The 20028-nt window shown below is 34.8% G+C and overlaps 1 protein-coding gene across 1 annotated transcript; it reads left to right on the top strand.

The window, feature by feature from the left end:
- The first annotated feature begins 2338 nt into the window (after positions 1-2338).
- On the top strand, positions 2339-5423 carry LOC124103172 (olfactory receptor 8G50-like). Its single transcript, XM_046459677.1, has 2 exons — positions 2339-3242; positions 5395-5423. Exons 1-2 carry the CDS (start codon positions 2339-2341, stop codon positions 5421-5423), a joined length of 933 nt encoding a protein of 310 aa, XP_046315633.1.
- Positions 5424-20028: the final 14605 nt, after the last annotated feature.

Here is a 20028-nt window from a genome sequence, read left to right as displayed (position 1 = left end):
GAATACTTCCCTGCTGTTACTAGTATCCAGCAAAACCACTATTAATCGAAACTACTTTTCATTATAGTGTGTTATTATAGAATTACTATAGGCATTTTTTAAAGGAAAGTAACATGTAACTTCCATTAAGCATATAACTGAAAATTTATATGAAGATGAATTTTATTTCTCTCTTTTTCATTTATAAAGATTAAATACATTATTTATGAATGGTTCCTTTGCTTTTAGAATTATGTTTTTGGACTATAATATCTTTATTTGCTCCTTTTAGATATACATGACAGTAGGGTACATTTTGCTATATTACACATACCTGAAGTATAAGTTAGGTGGATACTGTTCTTTGAAATACTTTTGTTTTACATTTTTATGGTGTCCAACTTTTTTCTATGGTGATCTCTGGTTTGGGTATTTTCTCTGAGAAAACATCATTAAAATTTAGGTCACAAGGATTCAGTCTTTTTCAAAAGTTATTTTTATGTTCTAAGAGCATTTTGTAATTCATTTATTGTGGATAGTGTGATTTTTAAAAAGTCAAAATTAATTTTTATTTTATTTTCTTATTTTTTTCAATACTGATGATTGAACCCAGGGCTTTATGGTGCTAGGCCTGTGTTTTACCAAGGAGCTGCATTTCCTAGCCCAAATTATATCTTTTACGTGTAATTATTATTCTAGTACCATTTGTTCAAAAGAATATTTTCCCCACTGAATTGGCATGAAATCCCTATAACAATTCAATTGATCAGAGGTGTGTGTTTATTTCTGGATTGTCAATTCTATTCCCTGGACCTGCATGTCTATACTTGAGACAAAAATCACACCATCTAACTTGGTAATAAGTGTTCAAATTGCAAAATGTGAGCCCTCCAATTTTGTTCTTCCCTTTCAACATTTTTTTTTTGTTTGATATTCTGAATCCTTGCATTTTCATAAGGATTTTATTATCAGCCTGGGTTATGGTTTTGGTAGTAGGTGTCCCTGAAATTTCATGTTTGAGATAATGTAATAACATTTGGAAGTGAAATGATTGGGTTATGAGAGCCTCCATTAAGAGAATTAATCCCCTGAGTGGCAAGTGAAGGCAGGTAGGTTTGGCTAGAGGAGGTGGGTTTTGGGGGTGTTCCTTTGTGTATGTATTTTGTATTTTTGAGTGGAATATCTCTGCTTCTGGATCTTCATGTTTTGAGCTGCTCCTCTCCATCTCATTGTTGCATTATGATGTTCAGCCTCACCTCAATCCCTGAGGAATGGAGCTGGCTGTCTATGGACTGAGACCTCTAAAGCTGTGAGCACCAAATACTTTTTCTCCTTTGAAATTGTTCTTGTGAGGTCTTTTAATCACAGTAGTAACAAAGCTGAATACAACAGCCTATCAATGCCCACAAAATACAGGGCTGGGAGTTGGAGAGGGATGACACTGAATTTGCAGATTCATCTGGGTAGTACTGATATTTTCACAGATTGAGTCACTTGATTAATGAAATTGGATGTCTTTCCGTTTATGGGGATCTTTTTGAATTCAAAATTATTTTTTTTTATTTTAAGTGAAATGTATTGCTTTTGATTTTTAGTTTATTCTTATTTATTTCATTTTATTGTTTATGCTATTTCAAAAGTGTTTTTGATTGCTCAGTTCAAGTGTGTAGAAATGTAACTGAGTTTTTTTGTCTGATACGCTATTCTACCACCTTGCTTCACTTTGACTTAGTTCCAGCAGTTATCTTGGTAGATTTCTTGTGGAATTTTCTATACATAAAATTATGCATTTTATAAGTATCATAGTGTTACTTCTTGTTTTCCAATATTAATTTATTATACATTTTTTTTCATGATTGCCTTAGCCTGACCTGTAGTATTGTGTTGAATAAAAGTGCAGGGAGTGAACATCTTGTCTTGTTTGTTAGGAGGAAAGGCTTTCAGTTTTCCATCATTAAGTGTGATCTCAGTGTGTTTTTCTTTAAATGTTACTATTTTTTTTCACATAAAATATATTAAGAATTTGCTCTGCAGAGGACTGGAGAAGATTACACAAACAATGGAAAATACTCAGAAAACGCAAAGTTACTAAAACAGTTCCTTGTGCGTTCAGAGACTGGGTCCTACCAATTACACATTTTAAAGCACATAACTCACATAAGGATAGTTATATATGATATTTATTAACATGTCAGTTATTCCTGTGATACCAACATCGTTGACAACTGACATAATTTAGAGCTGAAAATAAAAGGAAAAACCTGGCTAAAATGACTTTAATTCTGTCTTATATATATCAGGTGTGATCATACAATAATAACTATTTTTTTTCTCTTCCTATTAGAATTCTCAAAAGAAAATGGCAGAAGGAAATTATTCTATCGTAACTGAGTTCATCCTGGCTGGATTAACAGACAAACCAGAGCTCCAGCTGCCCCTCCTTCTCTTCTTTGTAGGAATCTATGTGTTCACAGTGGTGGGGAACCTGGGCATGATCACACTGATTGGGCTCAGCTCTCACCTGCACACCCCCATGTACTATCTCCTCAGCAATCTCTCCTTCATTGATCTCTGTCAATCCACTGTGATTGTCCCCAAAATGCTGGTCAACTTTGGAATGGAGAAAAACATCATCTCCTACCCCGAATGCATGACTCAACTCTACTTTTTCATTGTTTTTGCAATTGCAGAGTGTCACATGTTGTCAGCAATGGCATATGACCGCTATGTTGCCATCTGTAACCCCTTGCTTTACAATGTTACCATGTCTAATCAAGTCTGTTCCTGGATGGTAGTTGGGGTGTATAGCATGGGCTTGATTTGTGCCACAGTTCACACAACCTGCATGCTAAGGGTGTTTTTCTGTAAGGATGATATGATAAACCATTACTTCTGTGATCTTTTTCCTCTACTAGAGCTCTCCTGCTCCAGTACATTTGTAAATGAGGTGGTAGGTCTGTCCTCAAGTGCATTTAATATCTTTTTCCCAACCATGACAATCCTTAGCTCCTACATCTTCATCATAGCCAGCATCCTGCACATTCGCTCTACCGAGGGCAGGTACAAAGCCTTCAGCACCTGCAGCTCCCACGTCTCAGCTGTCGCTCTCTTCTTTGGTTCTCTAGCATTCATGTACCTGCAGCCATCATCAGTCAGCTCCATGGACCAAGGGAAAGTGTCCTCTGTGTTTTACACTATTATTGTTCCCATGCTAAACCCTCTGATCTACAGCCTGAGGAATAAGGATGTCAAAGTGGCCCTAAGTAAACTCCTTGGAAATAAAAGTTTCTGAAAGAGTATTATTGTTTAGCAAAAATTTATAATTTTGTACAGATTTAGTAAGGAAGCAGTTCTGTAACAATGGATGTCCAGAAGGCATGAGATTGTTTGCTTGCACTTGATTATGTAGAAGAAAGGTGCCAAGGACAGGACTGGAATCACAGCATCAGACACATTGAAGACAGCTCCCCACTGGGAAACCCCAGAATCCATCTACCCTGAATAACCTATAGAACCTCCAAATATTTGAAAAAGTTCTTCAAATTCCTCCAAATGTAAAATATTGCTCATATTTTATGTGTTTGTAACATGAGTCTTTTTTGGGCACAATTCATTTATATTAAATCAGGAAATAAATACATATGATCATTATTCTTTGTTATTATCAATAGTTTATGTACCTGTCCTTCTTAATTAAGTGTCTTGGAAAGCATTTATGAATTTGTGATCTAAAGTAAGTGGCTTTAGGGCTGGGGTTGTGGCTCAGAGGTAGAGTATGTGCATTCCATATGTGGAGCCCTGGGTTTGATCCTCAGCACCACATAAAAATAAATAAGTAAAAGGTATTGTGTCCAACCACAAATAAATATAAATAAATAAATAAATAGCTTTAACAATTTGGAATATACAAGATATAACCTCTAATTTTTACAAAGTGTATAGAACTCTATTAAGGAGTACTGAGTAACATAAAGAGTAATGAGATTATGTCTATTAAGGAAATTATAATAGTGACACGAGTCTTGGATATCAGAAACAGATTCCACTGGTTTTGAAGACTGAACACTTGGGAAATGCTAAGGCAAGTGTAGAAAAGCACGTTATATTTGAGAAAGGAGATAACAATAGACTTTTCCAAATAGAATGGGTCCCAAAGCTGGGTGTCCATAGTAGTGGACATGACTTGCTTCTTAATAGACATCAGAACCCCCACCTTCTCTTTTTTTGGTGGGTGGTAGCAGGGATTGAACTCAGGGCACTCAACCACTGAGCCACATGCCCAGCTCTAGATTGTATTTTATTTAGAGACAGAGTCTCACTGAGTTGCTTACCACCTCACTTTTGCTGAGGCTGGCTTTGAACTCATGATCCTTTTGCCTCACCCTCCCAAGCAAGCCACCTGAGCTGCTGGGATTACAGGTGTGTGCCCAGCCCCACCTTCACTTTTTTCTCTGCATCCCAGCCTAAGGACAGGAAGGAGAAAGTGCACAGAGGTAATCTTAGCAACCCATAGAACTGGGAAGTGTAATCCCAGAGGTTGGCTGTTTGCAACCCTTTGTCCTCTCTGTTTGATAACCAGTGATAATGAGTCACCACCCTCTTTCAACTCCCTTTATTCTTCGTCTACACTAACTACTAAACATTCACCCCCTTCCTCAGTTTGTTGATGAATATGATGTATCCTATCCCTTCAGGCCAAATGGGGCTGCTTTTTGGCAAAAGAAAACAAGTAGGAATTCTCTACATTGGGCTTCTTTAACCACTTGTTCCCAGCATCCTCGCTTATCTATACCCTTACATCTCCCATCAAGCAATTTGGGCCCCTAAATTCTTTTAGGGTATTTGGATGTTGACTAATTCTGACTACTCAATGCTGAAAAGGGGTGACATCTAAAGGAAGGAAATCCAAAGTTCATATTCTCCATCAGGAGGGGCATGTAGAGTTAAGGGTAGTTAGCATCAGGATAGTCCAGATGTCCATGTGGTATTGCATGTGTGACTGAATGAAGGGTACACAAGGCAGGAGTTTGGTAAGAAAATAATCAATAAGACAGCAAAACATACTTTTTAGAAACAATTAGCTTGAAACAGTTAGTGTTATTGGCTGGTCTCTGGAAACCATGAGGATGGTAACTCATTTATGCTCAGGTGGGATCCATATGCCACTGATTTGTGAGTAGAGGACAGTTAAGGCTTTAGAAACATTAGCAGAGATGTTAGCAACATATACACAACATTTGGTTTTTATAATGCTACAAATTTCCCTATAAGATTAATTAGGCTACTTAATGCCATCTGATTTTTTAAAAATACCTTTCTATTGGCATTACCTCTGTGTTGAGCAGGGATCCCTTTATTTCTGTCACTGAGGGTTACATAATCATCCTAGCAAACACAGACTCACTCTTCCTATAGAGGAAATTATGAATATTTGTAGGTCTTAAATTGAATCAAAAAGCAAACAAAGCAACAAAAACAACAAAAATCCTCTGACTCTGATAGTCTTTTGAGAGTTATCAGGCACTCCTGTCTAGAACCCTTCTTCATACCCTCCAGTTTTACTTACTTTTCATGTGGCTGACACAAACGTACATCTAAAGTTACATTAAAAGAATTAATGTCTTTCCTTTTAAAATGTCCATGTATGGTTGTGCTTTGGTTATAATTCTCCTATCAGTTGATTAAGACCAAGTTGTTCAAATTGATCTTGTTCCTATACACTATTAAAATCAGCTGACATTCATCAAAATGTTACTCTTGGAAAGTTAGGAGCAGCTTATTAGGTTCTCTAGTGCCATATGCAAGGATAGGTCAAGGTCTTCCTGACCACATGTGGCTTCCCTTGGAAGCACCAAGGACATTTTCTTTCTTTCCAGCATGTTCTCTGGTGGGCTTTTTGTTATCCATGGTCCCATTGTTCCCCCTGTTTGGGAGGTCATGTGGCCCGAGTGCACAGCCCTTAGAGAGGCCCTCTTGTTCCATGGGTTTGAGCAAATCTCAGAGAGGAAGAGCCAAGTATTGGCTATTTTCTTTCTTGGCCCTTTTATTTTCCTAGCTTTAGTCACCAAGTTTCAGTTTTAAACATCTAACAAGCCAGCTGTACAATTCTTAAAGTAGATGTACTAGATTTTAATTTTAATATTTAAGATTTTATAACTACTTACCATTGCCTTTTTAAAATATTTTTATTTTAATTTGTTATATATGACAGCAGAATGCATTATAATTCATATTATAAATATAGAGCACATTTTTTATATACAAAGTATATTACCATCATTCGTGTCTTCATGCATGTACTTAGGGAAATGATTCCCTCATTCCACCATCTTTTTTACACTCCTTGCCCTCTCCTTTCTCCTCCCTCCCTGTTGCCTTATCCAGAGTTCACCTAATCTTCACATGATTCCCCTCCCAACCACACTATGAATCAGTCTCCTTATATCAGAGAGAACATTCAGCATTTGTTTTTTGTGGGGATTGGCTAACTTCACTTAGCATTATATTCTCCAATTCCATCCATTTACCTGCAAATGTCGTGATTTTATTATCTTTAATTGCTGGATAATATTCCTTTGTGTATAAATACCACATTTTCTTTATTCATTCATCTACTGACAGGCATCTAGGTTGATTTCACAGTTTAGCTATGGTGAATTGTGCTGCAATAAACATTGGTGTGACTGTGTCCCTGTAGTATGCTGTTTTTAAGTCCTTTGAGTATAGACCAAGGACTAGGATAGCTGGGCCATTTTAAAGGATAGGTGGTTCCATTCCAAGTTTTCTAAGGAATCTCCATACTGCTTTCCATACTTGGTGGACCAGTTTGCAGTCACATCAGAAATGTGTGAGTGTGCCTTTCTTCCCACATCCTTGACAACACTTATTGTTGCTTGTATTCTTAATAGCTGCCATTCTGATTGAAGTGAGATGAATTTCATTAGAGTAGTTTTGGTTTGGATTTCTCTGATAGCTAGAGATGTTTATAATTTTTTATATATTTGCTGATTGATTGTATATCACCTCTAAGAAGTGTCTGTTCAGTTCCTTGGCCCACTTATTAATTGGGTTATTTATTATTTTGGTGTGTAGCTTTTTGAATTATTTATATACCCCAGATATTAGTGCTCTGTCTGATGTGTGCGTGGAAAAAATTTGTTCCCCATCTGCAGGCTCTCTATTTACTTCACTGACTGTTTCTTTTGCTGAAAAGAAGCCTTTTAGTTTGAATGCATCCCACTTATTAATTCTTGATTTTAATTCTTGTGCTATAGAAGTCTTATTAAAGAAGTAGGGGCCTAATCCAATATAATGGATATTGGGGCCTATTTTATCTTGTATTTGATGCAGGGTCTCTGGTTTAATTCCTAGGTCCTTGATCCACATTGAGTTGAATTTTGGGCATAGTGAAAGATAGGGGTTAAATTTCATTTTATTTCATATGGATTTTCAGTGTTCCAGCACCATTTGTTGAAGAGGCTATTTTTTTCTCCAATGTTTTTGGTGCCTTTGTCTAATATGAGATAACTGTAATTATGTGGTTTATTCTTTGTATCCTGTATTCTGTACCATTGGTCTACCAGTCTATTTTGGTGCCAATAGCATGCTGTTTTTGTTACTATTGCTCTGTAGTATAGTTTTTCTGGTATAGTGAGACCACCTGCTTCATTCTTCTTGCTAAGGATTGCTCTGGCTATTCTGGGTCTCTTATTTTTTCAAATGAATATCAAGACTGCTTTTTCTGTTTCTATGAAGAATGTCACTGACATTCTGATTCAAATTGCATTAAATCTGTATAGTGCTTTTGATAGGATGGCCATGTGGACAATATTAATTCTGCCTATCCAAGAACAAGAGTGATCTTTTCAACTTCTAAGATATTCTTTAATTTCTTTCTTTAGTGTTCTGTACTTTTCATTGCAGAGGTCTTTCACCTCTGTTGTTAGGTTGATTCCCAATTATTTTATTTTGAGACTATTTTAAATGGGGTAGTTTTCCTTTCAGAGGATTTGTCACCAATATACAGAAATGCCTTTGAGTTATGGGTGTTGATTTTGAATCCTGCTACTTTGCTAAATTAATTTACTGGTTCTAGAAGTTTTATGGTGGAGTTTTTGGGTCTTCTATGTCTAGAATCATATGGTTGGCAAATAGTGCTAATTTTACTTCTTCTTTTCCTATCTGTATCCCTTTAATTTTTTCATCTGAGTGCTCTGGCTAGTATTTCAAGAACAATGTTATGTAGAAGTAGTGAAAGAGGGAATCTTTGTCTTGTCCCAGCTTTTAGAGGGAATGCTTTCAATTTTTCTCCATTTACAATGATGTTGGCCTGGGGCTTAGCATAGATAGCTTTTACAATGTTGAGATGTTCCTGTTATCTTTAGTTTTTCTGGTATTTTAAACATGAAGGGGTGCTGTGTTTTGTCAAATGCTTTTTCTGCATCTATTGAAATGATCATATGGTTCTTATCTTTAAACTTATCTCTAAGTTTATTGATGTAATGAATTGCATTTATTAATTTCTGTATGTTGAACCAAACTTGCATCCCTAAGATGAACCCCACTTGATCATGGTGCACTATCTTTTCGATTTGTCAGAAGTTTATTGAAAATTTTTGCATCTATGCTCATTAAAGATTGGTCTGTAGTTTTCTTTCTTGGATGTGTCTTTGACTGCTTTTGGAATCAGGGTGATATCAGATTCAAAGGATGAAAATCATGCTGGCAAGAATATGGGGGAAAAGGATCAGTTATACATTGTTAGTGAGATTTTAAATTAGTGCAACCATTGTGGAAATCAGTTTGGGGTTCATCAAAATAGTAGGATTGTGGTTTGTAATAGATGTCTCCCAAAAGCGTATGTGTAAGACAATGAAAGAAAGTTTAGAGATAAAATAATTAGGGTGTGAGAACCTTAAACAATTAGTGCATCAATAGGATTTAACTGATTGGTGATTGTAGGCAGGTAAGCTGTAACTAGAGGAGGTGGGTCATTGTGGGCATGCCTTTTAGGTGTATATTCTGCTTCCTGGTAATGTCCCAGCTGCTTTCCCCACCACACACTTCACCATGATGCTCTGCCTCACCTCAAGCCCCAATGAATGTAACCTGTTGTCTATGGACTGAGACCTCTGAAACTGTCAGCCCCTAATAAACTTTTCCTCTTCTAATTGTTCTTGTCATGTCTTTTGGTTACAGCAGTGAAAAAGCTGACTAAAACAACTAGTAATGTAATCACCATATGATTCAGCTATGCTACACCTCCTAATTTACTTAAAGTATTAAAGTTATTATACAATAGAGATATATGCATGATCATGTTTATAGCAGCACATTTCACAATAGTTAAATAATGGAACCAGATTAAAAGTCCATCCACTTATTAATGAATAAGGATAATGTATATATACACAAAAGAGCTTAACTCAGTCATAGAAATGAAATTATGTGATGTGCAGAAAAAGTGGGTAGAATTTGAGAAAATACTCATAATAAGTCAAACTCAGAAAGTCAAGAGCTACATTTTCTCTCATATGGGGGAAACTAGAGAGGAAAAAAAAAGCATGGGAGTGCATCTCATGAAAATAGTAAGGATATCAAAAGTATAAAGGAATGGGGCTATAGGGAGGAAGGAGACTAAGGAAAGTAAAAATGCTGAAAATTGTTGATTAAATTATATTGTTATGACATGTGCATGTGTAAATATGTAATAACAAATCTCATCATAATGTATAATTATAATATGCCAATTAAAATTATGGAAAAAATTAAATGTATAATGCATATATAAAATATAGATTTTAACATCTATTAAAATCTACAAGAAAGGTGTATGTCATGCAGGGCAGAATAGTCTATATACCATCTCTACAATGCTGTGTTCATTCCTCTTGTCTTGTATTCATTCTCACAGCCATCCTGAATGGCTTCCTAACTCCATTTTGTTTGTCCAATTTTATGCACATTTCAATGACAAAGATAACAGTTTAATTCTCATGCATTTGTCACCCCTCCAAATAATAATTAGGTGTACTTCTGGTTCATCACATCTACTGTAAAGATGTATCCACTGGGATTGTTTGCTATTAATGATTGTGTGTAGATTATACTTAAAGAAATATCCAAATTCTTTTTTTTTTTTCATCTCTGGGGATCAAACCCAGGGCTTCATGCATTCTAGGTAATCCCTGTACCACTGAGCCACATCTCCAGCCTTGGAAATAGCCAAATTCTTGAGAATAAAAATTGTGTATTGTTTTGCATCTTATTTTTATTTCTAATGCTGCATCATTGTTGATGAGAAATATTTTTATGGGACTTTCAAATATGTTATTAAGTTTTTGCCCTTTAAAACAAATGGTAGAGAATCACAATTTCTGAAATATCTTTAAACATCCAAGTAAAGGTCCATATCTAACAAAAAGTTAAAGCATTCCAGTTAAATTTAATGAAGAAAATTGACAGCAATCATTGTCTTAAAATTATATAACATTTAATAAATAACATTAAATGTAATTTTATTCCCAATATCTTTACCATGGGAAGAGTGACTATAACATATATTTTAATTTTTATTCAAAATTTCAATTTTTCTTTACAAGGAAAATGTCCTCATCTCTTCTTTTTAATTTTGTTAATTGTTCCTCACTGATCTTTGTCCTTTTTTTTTTTTCCAGGGGTGGGGTACCAGGGATTGAACTCAGTGGCACTTGATCCCTGAGCCACATCCCCAAACCTATTTTGTATTTTATTTAGAGATGTGGTCTCATTGAATTGCTTAGAGCCTCGTTGTTGTTGAGGCTGGCTTTAAATTCATTTTCCTACTGTATCAGCCTCCCAGATGCTAGGATTACAGGCATGCACCACCACACTCAGTGTGATCTTTGTTAATATAAAACATACTTTAGCATACAAATTTAATGAGAACAAATTTTTGTTAAGACTCAAAAAATTCCAAGAACTAGTGTTTTATGACTACGATGTACTAAATACAGATATAAAAGGTCAATAAAAAATTAAAAATTTTAACTCTTACAATAATTGGTTACTTCCCTACTTATATATATTTTTCTTTTCAAGAAATCTCTTTAAAAAATTCCTTCAGTGTGTGTCTGGAAATTTTTCTGAAATTTTAAATTTTGAAATGTCTTGGAATAAAATTTACTCATCCTTCTCTTTAATCCATACCAAAAATATATGTAGAAGAAAAGTTAGTCTTTTAACAAATGCTGCTGAATATCCACATGCAGAAGAAGAAAACTAGATCCCTATCTCTCAACCTGCACAAAATTTCAATTGAATTAAGAATGTGACCAGAAATAGTACAACTGCTAAAAGAAAACATAGGGTCAACATACCACCATATTGGCACCGGCACTGACTTCATTAACAAGACTCAAAGCTCAAGAAGAAAAAAGAAGAAAGAATAAGTAATTAGAATGGCATCAAATTAAAAAGCTACACAGCAAAGAAAATAATAAGGAGCATGAAAAGAGAGCTACAGAATGGGAGAAAATGTTTGCCAGCTACTCTTCTGACATTTAATGAATATTAAGAATATATAAAGAACACGAGATTTACACCCGCTCAAAAAAAAAAAAAAAAAACTCCACAAAGAAGCCAATCAGGAAATAGGTAAACAGACATTTCTCAAAGAAGAAACACAAATGGCCAATGCTTATATGGAAAGAATATTCAACATCCCTAGCAATCAAAGAAATGAAAATCAAAACAACACAGAGACTTTATTTTATTTGACAAATCTATGTTATGTGCATGTATAAATATACCACAGTGAGTTCAACTCTTATGCATATGCATAAAGTGTCAATATAAATAAATAAAGTAAATAAGCAAAATGAAGACCAGTAGAGTAGAAGGAAGGTACCAGAGGAGGGTAGAGGGAAAGAGAAGAAAGTAAAGGGAACCAAAGGAAAGAGAAGAGAAGGGGGCATCAGAAACTGAAATGGAGTAAATTAAACTCTATGCATGAATGATTATGACAAAATAAATAATATACCAATAAAAGCAAAAAATAGCTATCTAAATAAATAAAATAAAAAAGAGCATTGATAGTATCTTGAAAATGTAAGTGGGGAAAGGGAAATTCTAATTGTCAGTTTTCCCCAGAGTTCATTCTTATGAGATGAGATTCCAGTGGGATGTCATTATCATCTTTTGTCCCCATTTTTACTCTTTTATGTAGCATTAAAAAAGTATCACATCAGCCCAACATTGTAGCAGCAAGTGCTTTGGGCATCAGCTTCAGCAGAGATCAAGATTAGTGATTCAAAGGACACCTTTGGTCTGTCACCTCCTTACGTGATCAAAGTCATTTTCCTCCAGTGCAACAGAGAAGAAAAACTATACAACATTGGCCTGTCTGAAAAGAAGGGCAGGTATGTCTGAATTCCAGACCATGACTTTTAAAATCTTAGAACATTCTGCTGCAGTCTTTCCCTAAGTGTTAATAGAGATGCAGGTGTCTGTTTATCTGTCTCTCCTTGTCCTCACTGTCAGAGCCACACTCCCTGGTGAGCACAGGTTCCCTAATCATATCCGTGTTCTTCACAGTATGAAATCAAGGCAGATACTTATTTTGTTTGCTCATTTCAACCCAGACAATACAAGAGCTTTGTTATTTCATTTTGAACCTGTATTAACTCATCTTTAAGCTTCTTGTAACCATTTTATTAATCATATTTATATTGAGACTTGCTATATACAAAGCACTGTGCCAGCCCTGTCATGAATTTACAATTAGGTGCAGATGAAAAACTCGTAAATTAGTGATAGATAATCCACAAGTAGTACATGCTACATCAAGGCAAAAGTAACATGTTCATGGACACACAGAATTTGGTCTTATTAACTGTGATGTCACTATTATAGAAAGGCCTTAACTATTAAATAGGATTACACAAAATAATGTGATAGAAGTAAAGAGAAACAAAAGAAATTCTGCCTTAAATCTGAGGGCATACATAGTTCCTTTCATGTAATAGGCCTGTCATGTGATTTATATTGGAAAATAGAAGAAGGATATTTTTGTTTGTTCTAATACATTAGCCTTCATAGACACCCATTATGGTCTATAACGATGTTAGCTTATCCAGTAGCACTTGCCTAATCAAGGTTTTTACCACAGTAGCTAATCATCCTCCCTGTCCCCTTCTAGGCTTTGCTATTCTGAACAGGGAATATTCTTTATTCATCCCTCTATCCTGAACGCCCATAGTCAACATTTTGCTTATCAATGTTAATTTTTTTTTTTTTTTTGGTACTGGGAATTGAACTCGAGGGCATTTAACCACTGAGCCACATCCCTAGCCCTATTGCGTATTTTATTTACAGACAGGGTCTCACAGAGTTGCCTGATAACCTCACTGTTGCTGATGATAGCTTTAAACTTGCTATCTACTGCCTCAGCCTACCAAGCTGCTGGGATTACAGGTGTGCTCCACAGTGCCATGATAATTTTCATTTAATATAAGTCTACATTTACCCCTTAACAGTATCTTCTTGAAGCATTATCCCAATTATAAATCTTTATTACTAGTATCTATAATGTCATAATAATTTATTGATGGCATCATCCAAGATTTTGTTAGAATGCTTTCTCAAGACAAAATTAAAGTCCTATGGAAAAATAATTCAATATTTCTGACTTATGTTTAGTCAAATATTTTTACTGATTTCACATACCTATGAAATATTATTCTCTATTTTCACCTGCACCACAGAACTGTTCAATGTCCATAAGACCCTAAGATATTTGTAGTAAAGTCTAATACTTTACTAAATTCAGGATAACCCAGGAGTATCCAATCATTTTACTTTAATAATATAGTAAGAACCCAATGGAATGTAAATTTTTGGAATACTTTATCAATCTTATGATAGTTATGAGTAACACTGTTTCTTTTATAAGAATTTTAAAAAATTTTCCCCCAATAGAAACTTGCCATGTTATACAACTTGGATGAACATGGATGACACTACCCTAAATAAAATAAGCCAATCACAAAAGGACAAACACTCCAAGATATCCTTTAAGGTATTTATAACAGTAAAACTCATATAAACAGAGAATATAAGGGGAGAGGAAGTAGGGAAAGGAAGGACAGCAGAATAAAATAGACATTATTATTTCTATGTATATATATGTGGCTGCATGACCAATGTGATTATGCAACCTGTACACTCAGAAAAATGAGAAATTATATCTCATCTGATTCAAATGTATGAAATGTCAAGGTCATTGTACTGTCATGTGTAACTAATTAAAGCAAATAAAAAAAATTTTAAAAAGTAAATAAACAAAATAAATGTATTATGTACAAATGAAAAATAAATATTAAAAAAAGAAACAGAATATGATAATGATAACCAGGGACTAGGAGGTGGGAGAAAGAGTCAGTAGTTGTTCAATAGTTATTACTAATCATGGGCTATGTTAGATGTACAAGTCCTGAAAATGTTCAGTTCAGTGTGATGCCTGACATTAACAATATGCTATTGTACTTCAAAATTGAGAGGAGATCTCATATTCAATATGCCACAAACAGCAATAACATCAAAGACAAAGAACAAAGGGAAACATGTAAATATTTGGAGGAGATAAATATGTCAATACCTTGATTGAAGTAGTGGTATCACTAGTGTTTGCCTAGGACTAAACTAAACAAGTTGTATATAATAAATATGTATAGTTTTTGTATATCAATTTTATCTCAATGAAAATGTTAAGCAAGCGAACAAATCAAACTTTTTAACCCCTTAAACTGTTTTGGTATTTGGCTTCTGATTCATTCATCTTGAAGATGCATCATACAAATGGAGGCTAAGTTTACTCTTGCAGGGTAGATTGATAGAAAATCTCCAGGAAGTTTTAAGACATTGAAGCACAGAGGTACTGTTAGCAAATTAGAACAGGAAGCAGTAGCAATGAAGAGCATGTGTCAGAGTCAGACTTCAGAGGGAGCTGGTCACAGGGAATGGGTCAGAGTCCCACACATTTTGGCAGAATTGCAATGAATGAGCAAGAGATAATGGAGCCTCTATGATGGGAATTGGTATTTCGTGGGACAGCTCTGTGAGAGGCCAAGGACACACAAAAAGTAATCAGCTAGAAAATTGTAAAGAGTAGGAACTATGGGAGAATATGTTTCTTTGTTTGTTTTGTGTTTCTGTAGCAAAGTACTCACTGGATTATGTATAATGAACAGAAATTTATGTCTTACTATACTAGAGAGTAGGAAGTTTAAGGTCAAAGGGTGCATCTGATGAGGGCCTTCTTGCTGCATCCTATGGTAGAATGATCAAGGATAAAAGAGGACACACATGAGACAGAGGAAAGGGGCAAACTAGTTCTTATATTAGGAACCCACACCTCTGATGATTAGCCTATTCTCAGAACACCACTAATCCAGTCACCTCATGACTTAATCTCTTCTTAAGGTCCCAGTTCTCAGTACTGTGGCACTGGGGATCAAATTTGCAATGTATAAACTCTGGAGAACATATTCAAACCATAGCACTATGGAAGTTCAGCTTCAGGAATAGAGGTAAAGTAGAGAGATGTGTTGAAATAAATAACAGCTTTTATAAGAGGTAAGTAGGAATCTCCCAGGTCTGAGTGTACAATATCAGCAACATTTTGGCTTGACCATGAGTTAACAATTCTACTGGAGGCAGTTTTTCTAGTAAAGTATAAAATTGGCCCAGAATTAGGGATAGTTGTCCTCTGCAAGTGGTGGCCTGTGGAGAGTCAGAAGAAAGCAGGTGCTAAGAAGCAAATTGCTAGGTCCCTACTTAAATCTATTGGAGATTTTCTGACAATCCTTCTAGGTGCTGTGATTCAGTCTTCTATAATTATTTTTATTTATTTTACCATTTGATGATATTTTTCTCTGATGAAGACATAGAAGGAACATTTTAAATTGAGTATGTGTCTGCATTATATCTATCAGTTTTTAATAGCAGTTTGAAATGCTTACATTTTCCTTGATGATGTATTGAAGAAAAAATTTCCCATGATAGCAAAGGATTGTTACCATTTTTTGAGGCCAACTAGAACATTTTTTCATATGTGGAAAAATTACCATATTGTTTTGGAGAAAAGTATAATGAAGAGATTTTACACAAGTACAGAATATACCAGACCTAAACTAGATGAGGAGACTTATAGGGTGATGTTCATCAGGACATTGTGATGTAATGTTTTGTGTCCATGATAGTGGTGGTGATGATGATGATGTTAATTTGTTACCAGGGACAGAACCCTGTGGTGTTTAAACATTGAGTCACATCCCCAGCCCATTTTTAATTTTTTGTTTTATTTAGAGACTGAGTCTTGCTAAGTTGCTTAAGACCTTGCTAAGTTGCTGAGGCTGACTTTGAATTTGCCATCCCCCTGCCTTAGTCGCCCAAGCTGCTGGGATCACAGGTCTAAGCACCTCGTTAAATGGTGTTATTATTTTCTTGTTTTAATTTTATAATACATTTTTAAAATATAAGTAACATTGTATAATTTATTTTTTATGTATGCATTTCAGTTTTTTAGCATATTTTTGAAGTCTACAACCATCACTGTGTTCTAATGTAGAATATTTCCATCACCACCCAAAATAAAGCCCTATCCCCATGAGCAGTCCCACCCTAATATCTCCCTTCCCACAGTCTCCACCAGACTCTAAACTTGTTTTCTGTATGTATTTCTCTCTTGTGGACCCATCCTATAAATAGAATAATACAATGTATGGTGTCTGGTTTCTTTCACTTAGCATGTTTCAGGTTCATTCATGATTTGACATATCTTAGTTCTTCATTCCTTTTTATTGCAGAATAGTACACTATCATATGCTCATGCTACATTCTGCTTGTTCATTCCTCACTGGATGCACATGTGGGTCCTTCTAATCTTTTGGCTCTTAAAAGTACAATTACTCTGGTCATACACATGCAAACTTTTGTGTGTATGTTTATTGAATTCTGGTATCCACCCAGCCGTGAAATTGCTGGGCTATGAGGTAATCCTATGCTTCATAATTTGAAGAACTGATAAACTGTTTGTCTAAAAGTTTGTATATTGTACAGTCCCACCAGCGATTGATGAGTGTTCCAATGCTGTTACATTCTTGTCAACCCTTATATTTATCTATCTTGTTGGTTATAGACTTTCTGATAGATGTGAAATGTTTTCTCACTATGGGTATGATTTTAATTTCTTTAATAAATGATGAATGATGACTAACATATTTTCAGGGGCTTATTGGTAATTTATATATCTCAAACAGAAGATTGTTTATTGGAATCCTCTCACATATTTCCAACTGGGCCATTTGTCCTTTTCATTGTTAAATTGTTAGAGTTCCTTAAAATTTTTTTTAAAATTTGTTTTAATTAGTTATACATGACTGTAGGATGCATTTATACACTTTGGAATATCATACATAGATGTATACTGACCACAAATACTTCCCTGCTATTACTAGTATCCAGCAAAACTACTATTAATTGAAACTACTTTCCATTATAGTGTGTTATTTTAGAATTACTATGGATATTTTTTTTCAAGGAAAGTAACGTGACTTTCATTAAGCATATAACTGAAAATTTATATGAAGATGAAGTTTATTTCTCACTTTTTCATCTATAAAGATTAAATACATTATTTTATGAATGGTTCCTTTGCTTTTAGAATTATGTTTTTGGACTATATTTCTTTATTTGCTCCTTTTAGATATACGTGACAGTAGGGTATGTTTTGCTATATTACACATACCTGAAGTATAAGTTAGGTGGATACTGTTCTTTGAAATACTTTTGTTTTACATTTTTATGGTGTCCAACTTACTATTTTTTTTAAGAGAGAGAGAGAGAGAGAGAGAGATTGAGAGAGAGAATTTTAATATTTATTTTTTAATTATCAGCAGACACAACATCTTTGTTTGTACATGGTGCTGAGGATTGAACCCGGGTTGCATGCATGCCAGGCGAGTGCGCTATCGCTTGAGCCACATCCCTAGCCCCAATACTGTTCTTTGAAATACTTTTGTTTTACATTTTTATGGTGTCCAACTTACTATTTTTTTCTATGGTGGTCTCTGGTTTGGGAGATGATGGTTTCTCTGAGAAAACATCATTAAAATTTAGGTCACAAGGATTCAGTCTTTTTCAAAAATTAATTTTTATGTTCTAGGAGCATTTTGTAGTTCATTTATTGTGGATAGTGTGAATTTTAAAAAGTCCAAATTAATTTTTATTTTATTTACTTATTTTTTGCAATACTGATGATTGAACCCAGGGCTTTATGGTGCTAAGCCTGTGTTTTACCAAGGAGCTGCATTCCCCAGCCCAAATTATATCTTTTACGTGTAATTATTATTCTAGTACCATTTACTCAAAAGAATACAAAAGAATATTTTCCCCACTGAATTGGCATGAAATCACTATAACAACTCAATTGATCAGAGATGTGTGTTTATTTCTGGATTGTCAATTCTATTCCCTGGACCTGCATGTCTATACTTGAGACAAAAATCACACCATCTAACTTGGTAATAAGCGTTCAAATAGCAAAATGTGAGCCCTTCAACTTTGTTCTTCTCTTTTAACATTTTTGTTTGATATTCTGAATCCTTGCATTTTCATAAGGATTTTATTATCAGCCTGGGTTATGGTTTAGATAGTAGGTGTCCCTGAAAGCTCATGTGTGAGATAATGCAATAACATTTGGAAGTGAAATGATTGGGTTATGAGAGCCTCCATTAAGAGAATTAATCCCCTGAGTGGCAAGTGAAGGCAGGTAGGTGTGGCTAGAGGAGGTGGGTTTTGGGGGTGTGCCTTTCTGTATATATCTTATATTTTTGAGTGCAGTCTCTGTGCTTCTGGATCTTCATGTCTTGAGCTGCTTCTCTCCATCACACTCATGCATTATGATGTTCAGCCTCACCTCAATCCCTGAGGAATGGAGCTGGCTGTCTATGGACTGTGACCTCTAAAGCTGTGAGCCCCCAGATACTTTTCCTTCTCTGAAACTGTTCTTGTCAGGTCTTTTAATCACAGTAGAAACAAAGCTGAATACAACAGCTTATCAATGCCCATTAAAAAACAGGGCTGTGCATGACACTGAATTTGCAGATCCATCTGGGTAGTACTGATGTTTTCACAAGTTGAGTCACTTGATTAATAAAATTGGATGTTTTCCCATTTATGGAGATATTTTTAAATTCAAAATTATCTTTTCATTTTAAGTGAAATGTATTGCTTTGGATTTTTTAGTTTATTATTATTTTTTTATTTTATTGTTCTTGCTATTTCAAAAGGATTTTTGATTGCTCAGTTCAAGTGTGTAGAAATATAACTGAGTTATTTGGCTGATAGGCTATTCTACTACCTGGCTTCACTTTTGATTAATTCCAGCAGTTATCTTGGTAGATTTCTTATGGAATTTTCTATACATAAAATTATGCATTTTATAAGTATGATAGTGTTATTTCTTGTTTTCCAATATTAATTTATTATACTTTTTTTTTCATGATCGCCCTAGCCTGACCTGTAGTATTGTGTTGAATAAAAGTTCAGGGAAGGGCAATGATGCTTTGTTCATTAGAAAGAAAGGCTTCAGTTTTCCATCATTACATGTGATCTCAGTGTGTTTTTCTTTAAATGTTATTGTTATTTTTCACATAAAAAAACAACTAAGAATTTGCTCTGCAGAGGACTGGAGAGTATTACACAAAGAATGGAAAATACTCAGATAATGCAAAGTTACCAAAATAGTTCCTTGTGTGTTCAGAGACTGGGTCCTACCAATTACACATTTTAAAGCACATAAAACACATAGGGATAGTTATATATGATATTTATTGACATGTCACATATTCATGTGTTACCAACATCTTTGACAGCTGACATAATTGAGTGTTGAAAAGCAAAGGAAATACCTGGCTAAAAACCATTGAATTCTCTCTTATACACATCACTGTGTGATCAGACAGTAAATAACTATTATTTTTTTTCTATTCCTATTAGAACTCTCAGAAG

This window comes from Marmota monax, unplaced genomic scaffold, assembly GCF_021218885.2.
Source record: "Marmota monax isolate L192 unplaced genomic scaffold, Marmota_monax_Labrador192_F-V1.1 WCK01_AAM20220418_F8-fsc00409, whole genome shotgun sequence".
NCBI classification, from domain to species: domain Eukaryota; kingdom Metazoa; phylum Chordata; class Mammalia; order Rodentia; family Sciuridae; genus Marmota; species Marmota monax.
Note: the sequence above shows the minus strand (reverse complement) of the source record. Positions and strands in the feature narration are given on the sequence as shown.

What these genes read in the sequence shown, in the direction of transcription:
- LOC124103172 (XM_046459677.1), top strand. Translation starts at nt 2,339, where the DNA reads ATGGCAGAAGGAAATTATTCTATCGTAACTGAGTTCATCCTGGCTGGA. An exon ending in GGATGTCAAAGTGGCCCTAA is followed by an intron (nt 3,243 to 5,394) that starts GTAAACTCCTTG and finishes CTCTTCCTATAG; the next exon opens with AGGAAATTATGAATATTTGT.